This window comes from Vulpes lagopus, chromosome 11, assembly GCF_018345385.1.
Source record: "Vulpes lagopus strain Blue_001 chromosome 11, ASM1834538v1, whole genome shotgun sequence".
Classification (NCBI taxonomy): Eukaryota; Metazoa; Chordata; class Mammalia; order Carnivora; family Canidae; genus Vulpes; species Vulpes lagopus.
In genome coordinates, this window is record NC_054834.1 from 85,128,416 (window position 1) to 85,147,833 (window position 19,418).

At 44.7% G+C, this 19,418-nt stretch overlaps 1 protein-coding gene across 2 annotated transcripts in view; it reads right to left on the minus strand.

Annotated features, from left to right (window-relative positions):
- PLA2R1 (phospholipase A2 receptor 1) overlaps window positions 1–18,609 on the minus strand; it is a 113,524-nt gene extending 94,915 nt beyond the window's left edge. For both annotated transcript variants that reach the window (XM_041722839.1, XM_041722838.1), the window contains exons 1-2: window positions 18,215–18,609; window positions 978–1,361 (exon numbers count right to left, since the gene is read on the minus strand). In XM_041722839.1, the coding sequence (XP_041578773.1) occupies window positions 978–1,361; window positions 18,215–18,314 (484 nt within the window). In that variant the 5' untranslated portion in view covers window positions 18,315–18,609. The remainder of the gene's footprint in view (window positions 1–977; window positions 1,362–18,214) is intronic.
- Window positions 18,610–19,418: the final 809 nt, after the last annotated feature.

Below are 19,418 nucleotides of genomic sequence, written 5' to 3' on the forward strand. Positions count from 1 at the left end.
TAAATTAAGTGTCTAGCACTGTACCCGAGAAACAACCAGTGCTCAATAAATATGTGAAGGTTGCATAGATGAATGAATGAAGAGAGCTACAGAGCAAAAATCTAAGAAACAGGTTTGAGGTTTCAGAATTTATGCCATTTTCTTTGTCCTTTTATTTCCTGCTCAAAATGCCAAATATTAAGGAATTATGGAGAAATAAAGCCCTTACTCCTGAAATCATGGTTTCCCAGCCATACATGTCAATTGCTCCTGACAGTAGTCTGTGGTTTATCTTTAAATGCCTTGGGCAGCCTGGTGGCTCAGCGGTTTAGCACCACCTTCAGCCCAGGGCCTGATCCTGGAGACCTGGGATCGAGTCCCCCATCGGGCTCCCTGCATGGAGCCTGCTTCTCCCTCTGCCTGTGTCTTTGAGCCTCTCTGTCTCTCTCTCTCCTGTCTCTCTCTTCTGTCTCTGTCTCTCTTTTATAAATAAATAAATAAATAAATAAATAAATAAATAAATAAATGCCTTGCCCATGAATGACATGGATGCGAGTGAGGAGGCTCTGAGGTGCTCTGTAGTCATGCTCATACATGGGGCTGAGTTTCTACAATAAGGGAAATGGTGGCAAGAGAGGTTCTTCTGTTCACCCTGACCAGTCTTTACTTTAAAGACCTTTTCTTCCCACCTTTATTTTCTTTTTCTCTCCTATCTTTCTAGTCTTTCTCCTCTTTTCCATTGATTCCCAGTTATTTAAGTGTTTTCACCCCAAATACCTTTAAATTCTGAGTTTGCTTCTTTAGCAGAATTTAGAAAGTTCATTCTAAGACTCAAATAATCCTTTAATAAGAGTCAAGTAAGCAACTAAAATGTATTTAGCAGAAGTCCCTTGAGGCTCTAGGTGCTGTCATATTATATAATTTACAAATCTTTACTTTAGGGGTAAACATTCTAAATATATCATTTCATAAATACTTTTATTTAAATTATTTTTTACCTTTGTGCAGATATTCACAAATGCTTCCACCATCTGACAAATAGGAAATCCACTTATGAAGATATTTCCATGAGGCCACAAGCATATTGTTGTGATTCACCTGGACTGTGTACTGGAGAGGGCCGATGATCATGTTCTTGTTACAGTGCCATCTCAAGGAAACGTGAGTGGAATCACACTCATATATGCTTAATGGCTGCTCTGGATTAGATAAATTCAGGCCCAGGCAACCACTGCCTCCTATGTTAAAGAGGTGGTGGTTTGAAACCCATTTCCAAAGCATGTGCTTATTTGGTGGCTTGCAGTTCTCCAGGGTCAGTACAGATTTGCCTGCTTGAATGCATTTCTTGAGGCTCTCACTTTGGATAAGGAACATTCCTTTATCTGCAACAACAAAATAGAAAACGTAGCATGGAACTTTCATATATTATTAACTAGTGTCATGAGGATCCCAGTGTGCATGCCCATGCTGCCATGTGCTATAATTTATGGTCATTTTGAACGGATCTGGAGTTGATAGATGTGTCCACCAGAAGGACTTTATTTGCACAAAACAGAGAGATTTCTTGGGAAACTTAAATGGACTTGTTGGAACTAATGGGAAAGTGACCTAAGACATCCATGGTCATATTGTAGCAAAGGCTGCCTGTGACTCCACAGGGGAGTGGTATTATGGTGAAGGAGCTCACCACAACTGGAGAGAGAACAGGGATTGGTAATAACACCAGGGGCTAAAGGGGAGGGACATTGTGTGCCCAGAAGTTTGGTGACACTTTGATTTTCTTCAAGCAAGTGCCTGAATATTAGAAACATACCAGCTGAATCGAAAAGTCGCTTAAATAAAAAGTTCTACCATCAAATTCCTATAGAAAAACAAAAGGGGATATAAGTAAAGTGCTGTTTTGTGTCTTGATACAAGATGCAATGCTGGTGGGGGAAAAAACTTTTCCATATTCATTCTCTTTGCTGGGTCCATGTGGAATAAAAACATGAGGACATTTGATGTGGCGATGGCCTTTTCACAAGAGCAGCCTCGTTGGGTTGGACTAGCAGTAGATGAATGCCCAAGATGCTGGTTCAGGCCTGGTACCATTCGTAGATACATGAAAAGTGGTAGAGTGCTATGGCAGTGGCAAAAACCACACACGCCACAGGAAGATATGGAGAAAGTAGCTTTTGTGACATACCTCTGAGCCTCTAACCCCCTGGAGCCAGAAGAAGAGATTTGAGTGAATTCCCTGCGGAAAAGCTGGTGGGGCTCAGCCAAGGAATGGTGTTAGCTACGTGCCCACTATCTGACTATACCTAGAGTCACTGGTCTGGAAGACATCTGCTATGTGGTTATGAACTTGTCCTCTCACAGGTTTTTCAAAGGTAGAAATCATCTAATTTTTTCAGTCTAAGCACAGAATGTACTGAGGACATTATAGAAGTTCAATAAATACTTAATGTTGATTAAATGTGCTGACAGCTACAGAGGCCTGCCTGTATAGGCTCGGAGGCCTAGGGTTCCTGGGTTCCTCAACTCAGAATGTCGGTCAGGGCCAAGAGCTCTTTTGTTCTTTCATTAGGTAGGCTCTCTTCTTATATTTTACCTCCTGTCCATTCTTTTGAAAGCTGAAGGGACATTATCAGCTTTCCTTAAAATGCCTGTGGTTTGGGGCAAGTTGTGTTGTGTGGCCAGGGCATAGAAGTAACAAGCAGAGGCCTTCTAGAGATTTGGAACAGTGCAGAACAAGCCACCTTGTGCATCAGTGCATGGGGACAATGCTTCATTTTGGTAAAAGTTCTTTGTTTTTTTCAAAGTTACTCAGGCCAAGAACTGATTTACAGTAACCAAAATCACTTAAGACATTGTTAAAAAAAAAAAAGATTGTCAATGTATTAATAAAAGCTATACCTCGTTTAATAATTGATAACCTTATTTATAACCATACATTTGAGGAGTTGAATTAGTTGTCAGAAAATTGCTTTGATCATCATATATCAGAGCAAAAGAGAAGCGAGTGTGTGTTTGGACGGGGGAAGAGAATGAATGGTTTTAGGGAGATTTCATTTAGATCAGGAAATTTGTTTTCCTAATGAAGACCATGTCTATATGGTTATTAGTAATACTCATTCAAGATCAAATCTACCCCTTGCCAGTGCTGTGTGGACTCTGATAATTAACCTTCTCTCCAACTCTCCTTTTCACCTTTTCATGCTTGGGTAGAACGTTAACCTTAATTTCTGTTGTAACCTACTAATTACTTTCCAGCTAACCCAAAGTTTCATTAATTTTTCACTAAAGGATAATTATTTTACTATAATTGTTCTGTAATTTAGCTTCTATCTCATATACATGTTCAAATATCTCCACCTATTTACTGGCTGGATCTCAGCCCTCTGGGCCTCAGTTTATACACTAAGATGGGTGGACAGACTAGTAGTTGACGTCTCTCAAACAGGCAGACTAGTCTGGAACTTTGGGGAATTTTTTAAATCTCAATGAGCCTTGCCTTTCCCTTTTGAAATGGGAGCATGCGTGATACTGACCTCACAGGGATAGCAAGAGTATTGCGTTAAATAACCCATGCAAAGCACATCACCCACCACTTTGGCATAGGAAGACTTCAGCAAATTGATGTTGTTATTATCGTTACTATTATCTTTTTGGCTTCCCAATTCTCGGTCTGCAGAGGCAACTGTAGATCCGATGGAGCACCTGGAGAGTGCTAATTTGAGCGTCCCCAAAGACTCCAGTCATTTTCAGAAAAATTCATCTTTACTTTAGCTTTTGCAGCACACAGTGTGTATAGGCTTTTTAGTTTTAGATAATCCTGAGGTCACCTTTTATGGAGTAAAAATACTCTCCGAAAGCCAAAAAACAAATTTCTTGTCTTGTTTGCTCAAATATATATGCAATCATGAATTAAGAGTCTTCATCTGTTCCTCTTTCATGCTCATCTATCTGAAAGTCTATTCTGCAGCTCTCTTATGAGAAAGAGAAAAACACATGATGTTGACAAAAGGTGTATGGATGAGTGAATGGAAGGTCTGTAAATCAACATGGAAATTATATATCACTAAAATTTTGGGTGGATAAGTAATGTTTTTAAGTGTTCAAATTATTAAATGTTATGAGAAAAGGAGTATCGGAATCAGAACTTTTAGTTACACCAGTGATCATAAAAATACCTTCCTGAAGCAGAAGATATTAGATAAACTGAATCCCATGCTGCTCACTTTTGGAGCGTTATTATGTTTTCATGCCCAGCTGCCTTTAGAATGTAGCTTTGGAAAAGTTCCTCGGAATGTATCATAAACAAGTAGCTGTGGCTTAACAATAACAATAAATATGCCATCTCCAAAAGAATACTATGCCATACGAAGCTAAAAAATGGCCCAATCCCATTTTCCCATTAAACTATAATAGAATCTGGTCCTGGCACCATTAATCTCTATAAATTCACTGAAGAGAAAACAATTGCTTTCAAATAGACTATGAGGAGACCCAATATAGGTATCAATATTCTGATTATTATTATATGCATATAGGGGTTGTCTGTAACAAAAACATAATGTGAAGAAAAGCCCCCAATCCTTAGTGTCTATAGTCAGGTTTTAGAAAGGATGAAAATCAAATGTGGGAGGAAGCAAGATTGATTATATATGTCAAGGACATCAGTTCTGCTTGAACACTGATTAAGTGATTAATGAAGTACTGCCAGAATTACTAAATCTCTTTGCAGTAAAATGTTATTATACTTCCCTTCATAATTATAAGTTTAAGAGGAGAAAAGGATTGATTTACTAGAAGTAACTTATAAACTAATTTTTATCCTTTTTTGGAGAGGGAATAAAATAGAAGATAGTGGTTCTACTTTCTACCTCTGGGTTCTTTTGAGGAGGAGATCATTTTAGATCCACTCTTTGGCCCCACAGGATAACATGCACTTTTCTAAGAAATGGGAGGATAATTCTTCCTTGATTAAATGTAGGACTTCAGTCAAAGGTAATCCTTTCATGACTGCATGTAGAATATTACTTTATTTCACAAGTATTCATTGGGTACTAGCCACGTGGTAGGTACTGTTGTAGGATACCAGAGATAGAAAGAGGCATTATTTGGGGCAACTGGGTGGCTCAGTGGCTTAGCGTCTGCCTTTGACTCAGGTCATGATCCCGGGGTCCTGGGATCGAGTCCCACATCAGGCTCACTATGGGGAGCCTCCTTCTCCCTCTGCTTATGTCTCTGTCTCTGTCTCTGTGTCTCTCATGGATAAATAAATAAAACCTCTCTAAAGAGAGAGAGAGAGAGAGAGAAATTATTTTCCTAAATATCTGTCCCTTAAAAGTATATCTATTTCTTCTGAAATCATGAGAATTCTGGTTAATGAAAAAGAAGGAAGTTCCATCAGTTCCAAAGAAAACATTACAGCTACATTAGAGTATCCCTTAAAGGCAAGTGATGAAAAACAAAAGAAAATAGCCCAGAAGTTGAAACACTTGACTGGATCCTCAACTAGTGTCCTATATGAGATAGACATAGGTCCTCAGTGTCATCGGATCATTCTGAGTGGGGAGAGTGTTGGTGTATGCATGCACTTGTCCACTTTCCAGGGAGGAGACAGAGAACAATGCTGTAAGGAATGAGGTCATTTGGAGGAGACTAACTCTAACCATAAACCTGAACCATAAACTTTAGAACTGGTGGGACTTTAAAGGTTATTTAATTGAGTCATTCTTTTACATTTTTTCCCAAATCCTTTTTGTCTTTGAAGTTTAATAGCCACATGTTCGGTGAGGACCATAAAGGTCTTAGTCTAGCTTTATTTACACACGTTAATTTATAACCTATAAAGGAGAAAACAAACTGCTGCAAATTGTTGCCAAACAATTTGAAGTAGGAGAGTTAAAATTTCAAATGATTTTTCAGTCCCTAGTATGGTATGTGTTAGGAACCCTGCAGAAAGGAGGATATGTATGTCATAATGTTTGCCCTTAAGGAATTGATGCTATCCCTGAGAGCACATCATGAAATGTACAGAAAGAATTATACCTTAATGCTGAAGTATATTTTGGTGTCAGAGTATAAACAAACACAATGAGGAAGAAGCCGGATCTAGAAGGGATGATTTGGCCTATCAGAGATATCTCTCGCTTTCTTTCAATCTCTCTCTCTCTCTCTCTCTCTCTCTCTCTCTCACACACACACACACACACACACACACACACACACACGCATTTTCGTTCAACAGTCCTTTATTAGGGACCTAACATTTGTCACACGTGGAGGTACTTTGGTGAAACTAGCCAAGCAAGATGCCTGTTTTCACTGCAGAGAGAGAGAGAGAGAGAGAGAGAGAGAGAGAGAGAGAGAGAGAGTTCAGAGTAGTGGAGGAGGTCTATAGATGCACAGCCAGGGAGTTGGGCAAGGGGGCATTCTGGAGCAAAATCACCAAAGCTCAGAAGTGACAAAAACAATCAGCTTCAGGGTGATGAGAGCCCACCTATAAAAAAGACTTTGGTGGCTGTAGAATACAAAGTTAGGGGTGGTTTGGGGTCATTTTATGAAGAAGTTGAATTTTATTCACAGATATTAGTCTTTGGATGAGAGAGAGCTTTAGGAATGAGAGAAGGCATGACTGAGGCTGTGGTGTAGAGGATGAATCAGCACGCTGAACAAAAGCATTTACTGAGCACTGACTGTGTGCCCCGCATTGTTTTAGGTGCTCAGAATATAGGCGTGAGACAAACATCCGAGGCCTGCAGTTCTTCTTTCGGTGGGATGAGATGGTCCACCAGTGGAACTGGAGCACAGTGTGGGGACTATTGCTGTGATCCAGCAAGGGGACAGAAGCTGTCAGTTCAGCTGGTTGTGGTGGGAAAGGAAAGGAGGAGGGAAGAAGGGTGAGACTCTAGTCACTTAGAAGAGAATTCAAAGGAGGAAGAAATGACAAGATTTGGTGATTGATGGAATGTGAGGATTCTGGAAAAGGCAGCGGCAATGATCTGTTTTCTGGTTTCAGCTGTGCAGTTGGCTGGTAAATGCCTGCCGATGCCTGTGATACCACGAGGTTGGAGTCTAAAGCCTGGGGGCTACTATTACCGTCTCATCTGTCTGTCTGAACAGTGCTGGCTGGTGGGAAGTACCTGTAGGACATTTCTCTTGAGGCCCCCACCACTTCGCTTTTGACACCCCTTCTGATCACCTCCACCTATACTGTGAGCACCTAAAACAATGTGGGGCCCACAGTCAGTGCTCCACCTGTCTTGTGGTGCCTCCTTCTGCTTTAGACAGCTCTTCTCTTAGAAATGGCTGAAGGTTTGAAGTGGTAAGTGAATAAGGTTTGAAGCTTTAAGACTTCGTTGGGGTTTCTGTACTTTTCACACACAAAAACACTTGAAACAAACAATAAAACAACAGTTCCTAAAGAAATGCTCTTTTGATGGTGGGACTTTAGGCAAGCAAAGGGCTTTCTGCTATTCAATAAATTCCATCATGAGGGGGGCTCTAATCCAGGCTCTGTGCTCCTCCTCGTTAAAGGGAAGTAGAAGGAAAAGTTCACATACACGGTTCACATCAAGTGCACTGCTTAAGACAAGCTATTAGGAAATTGCAGCTTGCCAAATGCAACCCAGTTTCAATTTCCCACCCCATTTCCCTGGGGTTAAAGCTCTTCTATTCTATCCACCCACACAGCTGGTGCTCAGGCACTGTCTGCCTGTAGTATCTCTTGAGTCTGTTCAGTTCTTTTCTGTTCTGACAGGTGCAGTAGTCCCTCCCCCCCTCTTATCTGCCATCTTGCTTTAGGCTGTTTCAGTTTACCCGAGGTCAACCACGGTGAAGGCAGCAGATGATCCTCCTTCTGATGTGTCATCAGGTCACATGTGGCCTAATACTATGTTAGAATATCTATGGCCCTCATCTCATGACATAGATATTTTATTATCTCACATCATCACAAGAAGGGTGAGTACAGTACAATGAGTTATTTAGAGAGACACCACATTCACATAGTTTTTATTACAATATATTATAATTGTTTTATTATTCGTTACTCTGGTTAATGTCTTACTGTATCTAAATGATAAATTCAACTTTATCATAAGTATGTATGTATAGGAAAAGCCATAGTCTACATAGGGTTTGGTACCATCTGCGACTTCAGACATCCACTCGGGGTCTGAGAATGTATCCCCTGCGAAAAGAAGGGACTACTCTATTTCAGTTTGGACATGGAAAGGGTCCAGAAGGGAGGGCATCTCTCCCCTGTAACCAATCTGAAAGGTGAGCAGCATCTCTCTAGGGATGTATTGGCCTTTTCCAGCTACACAAATTTGGATTTGTCCTGTCCAGTGAACAATGGGTTCAGATCTGATTGTGTTCCTTACTTAGATTACTCTGTAGCAGGAGAGGATGCTGTAAGCCACTGAATCGAGTTCTGTTCATGGCTGAATGGTGCAGAAAATCTGGATTCTTAATACGACTTTCCAAACCAATAAGCAAGGAATTTCTGATGCTTGCGGCATGTGCATTGTACTTGAAAGAACAGTCCCACAGAACAAAGTGGAAAAGTGTGCCTGCCCCTCCTGGCTCTCTGCACGCATGTTTGCATTTTATCCCAAATCATCTGAGACTTGGTGTTCATCTCTTAATCTGACAGCACCCACCAAGGCCTGTGGCTACCTCTCAATTGCCTTCTATTAATCAACTAAAAGGTAAAGTACATTTTAAAATATCTCCTTATCCCATCCAGAACTTCCATCTCTTTATCTGCCCTAGCACTGTCCTTGATTTTGCACATTGTTTATTCTCCTGCAGCTTCTGAACCTGGATAATCACCACCTCCACAGGCCCATGGGATCCTTCTCGATAAATCTTTTTACGTGTTCTCTCCCACTTTCTCTCTAATCTTCCCAAATCGCCACTCCCAGTTCCATGGGGCACACAATACTCTTTCTCACATGTGGGGAAACATGAAACCCAGCTAATCAGCTGTACTGGCTCCCGTTTTGTGGGGACTCAAATTACCTGTTACCAACCCCTGTGTGAAGTGGGTTAACCGTTTAGACTGTCCTTGCCACCCCCACTCCCTGCTTACTCGGATTCCCTCCCGTCCCGTCCTCTCTGCCAATCTCATCTAGCAGTAGCTGACCCTTGCAGAAAATCTCATCTCTTCTGCAGTTCTTTCCTGGATCTCTGTATCTTACCAATGAATTTTTAAACTGAGTTGAAAACCTTTGTCTTCCTTTTAGCTTTTTGCCTATCCCTCCATCATTTTGTCTTTAGCTTGAAAGTACCTAACAGACGTTGCTGGTATAAAACTCATTATTCACAGAAGTTCTGTTACCCTATAGACTGGCTTGAAAATATACCATCTCAGTCACCAGGAAGCCTCGCTACAGAGAGCAAGTTACAGCAGGACACAGTGAGACAGAACATAAACTTCCCTCACAAATGCCTGCATGTAGAAGCCCTGAAGATATGATTCAAAGACTGGGTCACCAAAACAAACAGAAACAGAAAACAACTCCACCAACAACCACAACAATCTTGGAAATGATGTGACATTATTGAACACAAATGTGTTGACACTGAGCTCATCCATCTTAGGTGTTTTAAGAATACACTCATTTAAGAAAAATACACATTTACTTAACTTACTTAATTTATAGGGAATAACACAAAAACAAATCAACTTTTAATGGCAGATGTAGTGTTAGTCCCTGGACTAGTTTGCTAGGGCTGCAATAACAAAGTCCCACAGACTGAGTGACTTAACAGAAATTTACTGTCCCACGAATCTGAAGGTTAGAAGTAAAAAAATCAAGGTGTCAGCAGGATTCGCCCCTTCTGAGCCTGTGAGAAAAAAATCTGTTCCAGGCTCCCTCCTTGGCTTGGCGACAAATGGCTTCCCCCTGGGCGTCTTCATGTTATCTACTCTCTATAGATATCTCTGTGTCCCAATTTCCCCTACTTATAAGGACGCCAGTCATTTGACATTAGGGTCCACCCTAATCACCTCATTTTGATTTGACTACCTCCATATAGGTCCTATCTCCATATAAGGTCTCAGTCCCAGGATATGGGGGTTAGGAATTCAACATACCAATTTTGAGGGGGTTACAATTCAAACCATATTAGTCCCCATGCTTCTGGTTCAGTCTGGCCACCTACTCTGCAGGGCCCAGAGTAAAATAAAATGTGGGGCTCTACCTGGGGCAGGGAAGTGAAGGCAATTTCCACTTCCCGTGAGCCCACAAGGGATTGCAACCTCTGTGTCAGAAAGTACTGGACTCACACTCAGTACCTGGACTGGGGATAGGTACAGGATCCCCACTCAGTCCTCACCAAACACGCCTGGTACTGTCAGCCCAGGGTGGGTAGCCGCTGCCCTGCTCTTCCCTGAGATGCCACTGGGCATCCGCTGGCAGACCCTGGGCCTCCTGTCCCCTAACCCGAACATAACCTGGTTGGCACAGTGGATGGAGAGTAGGAATGGGGAGGCAGGAACTTAGAACCCATCCAGGGGATCTGGTTGGGGATGGGTGGGTGACAAAAGTGGGACTGACTTGAGCTGAAGCTTCTAGCTTCTGGTTCATGTTTAATTGTTCCATGAGACTTCATGCCCAGAGCACAAATTTAGAGATTAAAATTATCGAGAATTCCAAGACTCAAAACCACAGGACATCAAACTCCAAGTGTAATGCCCTGCTGAGCAGGGGACTCTAAGTGTCTTCATTGGCCACATACCCATGAACCCACCCTGTTCTTACTTGAACAAATCTACACTTTGGAAGAAAGGCTTTGGCAAACTACCGAGCACAGCTTTTAGGACAGAACTGTTTGAAGCTGAACAGTAACTGCCTTGGTTTCTCCATGTGTACAATGGGTGTAATAATAGCACTGGGTTCATAGGTCATAAGGATAACTTCAGTCACTTTGATCACCTTATAAATGTTAATAAAAGAAAAGCAAATCCTAACACTGAACATGGATAGTGCCAAATAAGACAACAATGTTTTCAGTTAGATAACCACTTTGAATTTCCTCTTATATTTTCATAATTGAAAAGGAAAGTTCTCAATGCCAAAAGCCAGACATAGTAAAAGTTTTTACTAGCATATTTCTTTTTTATGTTAACAAGCTTTTTTTTGTATTTATTTTATTACTTGGGAGGCTGAGTGTGTTTTTAGATTAGCCATTTATCTTTTTTATTTTTACTTTTTCCATTTATCTTTTTTAAAAAATTGTTTTCATTTAAATTCCAGTTAGTTAATATACAGTGCGATATTAGTTTCAAGTGTACAATATAGTGATTCAACACTTCCATACAACACCCAGTGCTCATCACAACCAGTACAGTCCTTAATCCCCACCACCTATTGCACCCATCCCCCACCCACCTCTCCTCTGGGAACCATCAGTTTGTTCTCTATAGCTAAGAGTCTGTTTCTTTGTCTCCCTCTTTTTTTTTTCTTTACTCATTTGTTTTGCTTCTTAAATTCCACATATGAGTGAAATCATACGGTATTTGTCTTTCTCTGACTGACTTATTTCACTTAGCATAGTACCATATTTCTTTGAAACTGTAGTAGTCTGGAAGATCTCATAAATTTAAAAATCGTGTGACCACACATCAAAGCAGAAATCTCTTATTTGTTTTGTTTAGCTCTGTATCACAGAACCCAATTTACAGAAATTTAAATGATATTCCTCCATTTTTCTTGAGTGGCTTTATATTTTTCTCTGAATGACCTAATACCATGTCTACTAGGCCTTCTTTTGTTTATTTCTTTTATGAACTATATCTCCTTTCAATCTGAATAATTAAAGAAATATAATTTATGTTCCTAGCTTTGTACTGGAACATCTCCTAAAGGGCTTTCAAGGATAATTTCGAAAAGAAAATGGCGGCAAGGGGATCCCTGGGTGGCGCAGCGGTTTGGCGCCTGCCTTTGGCCCAGGGCGCGATCCTGGAGAACCGGGATCGAATCCCACGTCAGGCTCCCGGTGCATGGAGCCTGCTTCTCCCTCCGCCTGTGTCTCTGCCTCTCTCTCTCTCTCTCTCTGTGACTATCATAAATAAAAAAAAAAAAAAATAATAATAATAAAAAGAAAATGGCGGCAAGGGTCTGTAATGTCTCAACTATATTACTTTGATAGATCATAGGAGGATTTATCACACAGGGATGAGTTTAAGAGGCAAAACAAAGAAATCATTTCTTCAGAAAACTGGAATAAATAAGCAAATTGTTAGGTCAAGGAACGGGAAATGAAGGGACAACTGAATTCTGTGTGACTCTGTTGTTCTGGTCATTGGCTTGGAACCTGCATTGTGTGGCATCAGTTACTGTAACAAACAATAATAGGAAGAATTTAGAAGCTTAATGAGAAAAAGAAAAGCACTAGGAAAACTAGAAGTCTATGCTGACTCTCAAAGGCTCCTGAGGAAAACAGGCAGTCAGAGAAACTGGGATGAGAAAAGTATGAAGTGGAAGAGATTCTGAGACAATGATGAAGATGGGGGAAACGGAGTCAGGTGGTGGGAGTGACTGATGGCCGGGTAGGACAGCTAAACCAGTGTCTGATCAGGCTTTTACTTAAATTCCACATCTCTAGATTAGAGGATGGCTCATTGCCCAGGGGTGTAGGAATTGCCTAGAACAATTTTTTAAAAAATCAATAGCTTTTCTGCTTTAGGAAAATATTCACTCTTACATGTGGATGTACTGGTAATTGCAGAGAACAAGAGGCTGGCTTCCTTTTCCTCCTGAAACAGAATCAAGTCATACGCTCCCATCAATGAACTATTTTATGAGGTCACAGGCTATGGGGAGTGTCTGTTGTATCCGTACTTGAGTGCCTGGTTCGAATTACCATTTTTCAAGTTCCTATTGGGGCAAGCTCTCTAACCTTCTTCATCAGTAAAGAAGGGTATGTATTAATAGTACCTGCCTCACTGTGGTGAAGGCTCAGTGTGTTAATGTATGTAAAATAGCACAGTGATCATTCTCCAAATGTCAGGCACTATTAGGAGCAGTCAAGGGAGTCATCGTTACCTTTGTATCAGAAATGGAAGCCATGGGGAAATCTCGGGGTCACCGCGTCTGCCCACTGCTGCCTCCAGGTGGTGGCTCTCAGCACCCTCCTTCACAAACCTCTCCCATATGGCACTCAGTCTTCCCTTTCTCAACACTGGGGTGCACCATCCTGAACCTCTTCCTTACATTCACTATGACTTTGATGCCCACAAGCTCCCTGTTGTCTTCTCCACCTCAATGCCTTTAACTTCTGCACAGATGCCCTAATACTCTGGTCCAGTGTTTTCTCCACCACAGGTCATGGCTCATCAATGGGTCATGATATGAATGTAGTGTGTCATAAGCCGTGTTACAAAATGAGGCAGCATGGAACCGAGTCAATGAGTAGCAGCACGTCGTGTAAAGGTAATGATATTTTTTAAATGAAACTTTCGTTTCACATACATATGTGAAATGTATGTGTCGGTACTGCTATGAATGCTGGGTTCCTCAACTTCCTCTGCTCCAAGGACTTCTTTCACCCATTCCCCACTTCAGTGACCATGCCTGCAACCACACCTTGGACCTGGTCACTACTAAGAATAGTTCCACCTTGTTTTTTCCATTGAATAACCACTGCTCCTCCTGTTCTGTCACTTCTCCCGTGTCCTTCACTAAGTTTATTATTTTAAATTATCTTCTTCTTTAACCCATATTTCTGAAATCTACACTTTCTGCTTCTCAGTATTCCTGCTGTGACTGACTTAGCTCAGGTCATCAATGTCTTTCTTCCTGGGCAGTCACTTTAACCTCTCACATGGTCTCTTTGCTGCCTTCCAGAATTACCCTCTTCAAGTCCCAAACTGACCCTGGCATTCTTAAGCTTGAAAGTGTGATCTGGTTCCCTTTTGTCCAAACCCATGAGACTCCTCTCGGCAGTACCCAATTCACGCAACCAGAATTTATTTCCATAAGCAGAGTGCCTCTGACCAAATTCTTCATTCCCTCATCTCTTGCCTGCATCCAAATATAGATCTGTCACAACTGCTTGTCCTGTCACAACTACTTCTCCTGCCACAACCCCGTCCTGGGGATCTCCTCCGTCACAGTCCCTGAGGGAGCAGATCCCTGCGTGCACCTCACACCACTCTCACAGCCTACTAGCTATAGGAAGCCTTCTGATTCAGGGGAGAGTGCAGGGACTGGCCAGCATGCTATGACAAGTGTGGCCAGATTCCTCTCCTAGAAGATTGAGCAACTCTACCCACAGAAGCTCTGGGAGCTACACATGAAAGGTCTTGTAGGTGGAAGCAGAAGAAACCAGTCCACAAAAAGTGTACCAAACAGGGACCAGCAAGCAGCCCCTGAGAGCAGGAAACAGAGAAAGTAGTTTGTTTTATTTCAGCCAGTTGTCAGTTCTCAGGAGGCCTGGTTGCACAGGAGAGCCTGCCCTTGGGTCCCCCTTGAGATCCTGGTGTCCCTATATCCAGCCTAATGTTTGCCCGTGTGACCTTCAGTGGGTCCTCTTTCTTCCATACAAAAGAGTTCAGACTAGAACTTTCAGCCTATTGCCGAAACACATGATTCTGTGCCTTGGCACACATTCTATGCTTTCCCCCGGGATCCTCTATCTCCTTTTTCCCACGTGGCGACTACCTACTTATCTTTTGGGAAAATAAATGCGTTTTTGACTGTGCAGCCCCTCAGGCCAGTCCCTTCTCAGTATGCCTTTAGAACTTTGCTCATACCTTGTTATCTTAACGTCTACTGCACTGTTTTGTAATTTTTATATTTCTGTGTCTGTCTCTGGACTCTCAGCCTCTTGAGGACATATCCTACTCATATTTTTACCTCTCCCCCCCAAATCTGAGAGTGAGTAGCAGATTCTATTAGTTCCTACCCGCACTGCCTACCCTGGAGGTCATTTGCCCGAGACAGTGCTCATATTTTGTGACTGACTCTGTGTCTCCTTGCCTGACAGAGCTCATGCAGGCCAGAGACCGGGAGACTAGTGCCCCAGGAGGAGCCCTCCATCGGTGAGGAATGGGGGTTGGTGGATGAATTCCTCTGTTTCCTGCCCCTCAGTGGATCCACGGCATTTTCCACAGTGACTGAGAAGGGCACCTGTGAAATTGAGCCCCTTCCTGGTCTCATTTCCTTATTCCTTCATCGTGTCTTCTAGAATCACCTCCCAAATAAACTACTTGCATTGAAATAAGTACATGTCTCAGAGATTGCTTGTGGGTGAATCCAAACTACGAAGAGAGACAAGGCACATAGTGCTCAACAGATAGTGAATACACAGCAGAGGTCTTCAGCCCCTCCACCCCTCTTCCTGTTGACACAGGATTTCAAGAGATGACCCTACCCCTCTACCCCAGTTCACTGTCTTCTTCTAGACATGCCCCCATGGTCATGCACTATGACCTCAGGCACATCAGCACCCTCATTTCCCTTTGATCATTCAGAAAAGCCTACCTGACTGTCCATAAGGACTAACACAGCCATGGGCTCCCTCCAGTCCTGCCCCTGGGAAGATAAGTGCTGCTGAGGAAAGTCTCCTATTTTGGGGTAGGTTGAGGCCATTTCACATCATTTTCAGCTCTCAATATAGCTTTAAAATTCTTTTATTCATTTCCTTTAGCAACCTCTACAGAAACTATGTCCACCTTTCCCCGGAGCCCACTCCCATCTTCATCCTCCCACCTGCCCTCCCAGTGTTGGGGGTACTTGAGTGAGTGAAGTTACAAAGTTACAGCACTTGCTAGAAGAGCTCAGATTCCAGAATCACCGTGAGGCATGTATGATAGCCAACTAGAGGTAGGAGGCACATGGCAGACATGCAGTACAGTGCGGTGCACAGGGCAGTATGTGATTGTTAAAGGTCTATCAACCTGTCACAATGGTCTGGATTGGCCAGAGGAAGATGGTGTTGTGGTGATACTGAAACAAAATGACAACACTTGAGTAAGTACTATTATTCCCTCCATTCTTATATATGAGGAAACTAAGGCACAGAGAGGCGAAGTAACGTGTCCAAGGTGACATAGCCGGTAGAGACAAGATCTGGACCCACACAGTCTGGCTCAGAGACCATGAACTTAACTATTATACGACACTATCTACTGATTTTTGAACACAAAATTATTGATAAATCAAAAGTCCCCACAATAGCATCCATCATCTGCCTCCCAAGACTGGGATGTTTATAATATATATCAAATCAACAATACACATGAAACAACTCAGATGAAAAAGTGCCATATGTACAATCTGCCTTGAGTTATTACATATCCCTTATTAGTGAATATCAAGCTGAGATGCGTGCATACGTCATCTAGCTGCTCCGTGGAGACCAACCATGGCTAAAAATAAGTCAGCGTGGTTTGGCGCACATGTGGATCACAGCAGTAAACCCAGGCACCCCCAACACATGGTCAGAAACCTGTGTAAAAGCTGTACCTCAGCTTCCATGTTTCAAAGACGGATGTCTGGAGCGGACAATGTCTCAAGTCCCTTCCAATGCTAAGATCTGCTTTTTTCCATCTTTGTATAGACAGGAAACACTTGATTTCAAAGCCATCTAGATCATACTTAAAATTTTACCGATGGGGGAAAAACAAAAAACAAAAAAACAACAAAAAAATTTTACCGATGGGGATGGTGGAAGTCAGGGAGGGGAATCTGTGCAAGGACTTGCACAGTCAACGTCACACGGTCTCCGATGCACACAGCGTGCACATTCAGGGAACACTAGTAACAGCATTTCCTATCTCTCTGCTAACTATGTCGGGTTTTCAGATTTGCAAACTGTCACTTGGAATGTACGGGAAGTAGCAGACGGTTTTAACTTCAGAGCGTCCTTGACCACTGAGAAGAAGGCACTGATTAGAAATTATCTCCGGCCAGGATTTGGGTCTGCTACATATAGTAGGGATTAGCTCATTAGTGCTAACCCTGGCTCAGAGGATCACCAGCACATTTTTCTCTGTGTGGCCTGAGTCCAGCTTCCGTCCTAGGGTTGCGGCCCCGTTCTAGATCCCTAGCACTCAGGTGCACTTGAAAATGTAAAGGAACAAGCCCTTGGTGGAGATGGATCATACAGGACCATTTCTATTGAATTTACCATGAAGGTTGAGAGGTCTCTCATCTTTGGCCGTTTTAGAATAAGAATTACTCAACCTGTCCCTGATAAGGCCTGCGGGGGGGCTAGAGAATCTAGTCCAGAAAAGATTGCCTCAAAAATGAGCGCACAGTATGTTGAGAAGTGAACAAAAATGAAGGCGTTGGTCACAACTTGTTTCACTTCTTTCCAAACTCATCCTCCAAGGCAGACAGGACAGGAGCTGCCTGGAGGCTCCTGGTTCATTTACCCGCCGCCCCCCCCCTCCTTCCACAGAGGGTCCTTCCCTCTGGGCCCCGCCTCTGTGCCTCAGGGGCACCCATGCCGGGTTGTCCCCTGTGGGCCCCTGGCGGGACAGCCTCTCCTCGTGACTCCTGACACATCTTCTGGGAGTCCCATGCCTATTGGGTGCTGGTTGGACGCTGGGGGGATGATCTCTGCGGGCACTTGTGCTGCGGGGCGGAGTTAGGAACCTGGCTCCCAGGCTGCCAAATGCCCTGCAGACCACCTCGTTTCAGCCTGGCCACAGACCCAGCTCTCGGGGTCAGCCCCAGGGGAGCTAGAGCCGCACCTGCTCCAGCTCGCACGGAGGACCAGTCACCCTCCCAGGGCGGCCTCCCCCATCAACAGGTCTCCAGGGACTACATTTTGAGCGTCACCCAGTCTGCGCCCGGCAGCCTCTCGCAGGGTGCCCCGCGGGTGCAGGTGCGGATGCGGGGTGCCGGGTGCGGGTGCGGGTGCGGGGTGGGGGTGCAGGGTGAGGGTGCGGGGTGCGGGTGCCGGGTGGGGGTGCGGGATGCGGGTGCCGGGTGGGGGTGCGGGATGCGGGTGCGGGGTGCCGGGTGCGGGGTGCGGGATGCGGGGTGCGGAGTGCGGCTTCGGGGTGTGGGTGCGGGGTGCCGGGTGCGGGTGCGGGTGCGGGGTGCGGGGTGCCGGGTGCGGGTGCGGGGCGCAAGGCCCGGCGGGCGCAGGAGCGGCGGGTGCGCACGGCCTCCTCCGCGCCCCCGACAGCGGCCTCCCCGAAAGCACGGTCGCCTTAGCCTCCTCCCGGGCCCCCCCGCCCCCGATGCGCGGATCCGGCCCCTTGGGCCCGGGGGACACTCACCCTGCCACCGGAGCAGCGGCTCGAGGCTGAGCGCGGCCACCGCGCCCCGGGCGAGGCTCCGCGGCGCCCCCAGCAGCAGCAGCAGCCGCAGCCACAGCATCGCTAACCACTGGGCTCGCCGGCCCGGGGGGTCGCAGGGGCCCCGCACCCCCGGCGCCTCGCGCCCCACGCCTCGGCCGCCGCGGCCCGCTCCGTGGTCCCCGCGCCGCGGGAGGACACTCGGGGCTCCGCGCTGCGGGCGGGGAAGTCGCGGAGGTTTTCCCCGCCCCGTTCCCTGGGGCTCGGACGGGGAGGAGGAGGAGGAGGGGGAGCGGGAGGAGGAGGAGGCCGTGGACCGCCGGCCCGTCCCAGAAATTCCTGCCTTTGGGGTGGGGACGGAGGAGGGGTGAGGCCGTCCCGTGCAGGCTCCTCCTGCTTCCAGCCCCTTCTCTCCTTCCCGGGGGAGGCCGAATAGCGGCTGGGGTGGCGAGGGGGGGGGGGGGGGTGGTGGCGGGGGGGGGAAGCAAGTTGAGAATCTCCGGGACAGGAAGTCTGACATCTGGGCTTGCAAACCACCCGGATTCTGGAAAACACTGCGGGTTTGGCAGCAAGCAATTTGGGAGTAAACTGAGCTGCTCCGTGAACCCAGACGCTCTGTGAGTTCTCTGGACCTCCCCTCCTCCGGAGTGCGGACCATGGAGACCCGTGGGGTGCACCCGGGTCCTTCCTCCAAGTACCCCAATGTTCTTCCATTGTTGATCTCCTTTTCTTTTTTCAATGCCATCCCCCACTTTCCATCTCCTTGGATCCCCTTCACCCAGCAAAATAGCTGGGTTATCCCACTTCATAGCAGTTGTTCCACTTTACAGCCAGGAAAAGCCATCTCGAAAGGCAAAATTATTTGCTCTAGGCCACTCCTTAAGATAGCAAAAGTTGCTCCCTAAACTAGTTAGTAGGAAAAAATTAGAATGTAGTTTTTCTAGCTGTTGTCTTTCAAATAACCAGCAGAACACTAGGAACATTTAATATTCATGAGAACAAGCTAACATAAGACCTTTCCTAAATAGGACCTTGGCCTTAATCACTAAAACATTAGAGGGAGAAGGGAGCTTAAAGAAAAATAATAATAATAATTAAAAAAAAGGAAGGTGGTGGAATCTTGGGGGACCTTTCTCAGCCTTATTGGCCAAGATCAAATTAACATTTATGAGTAACAGCGTCTGCT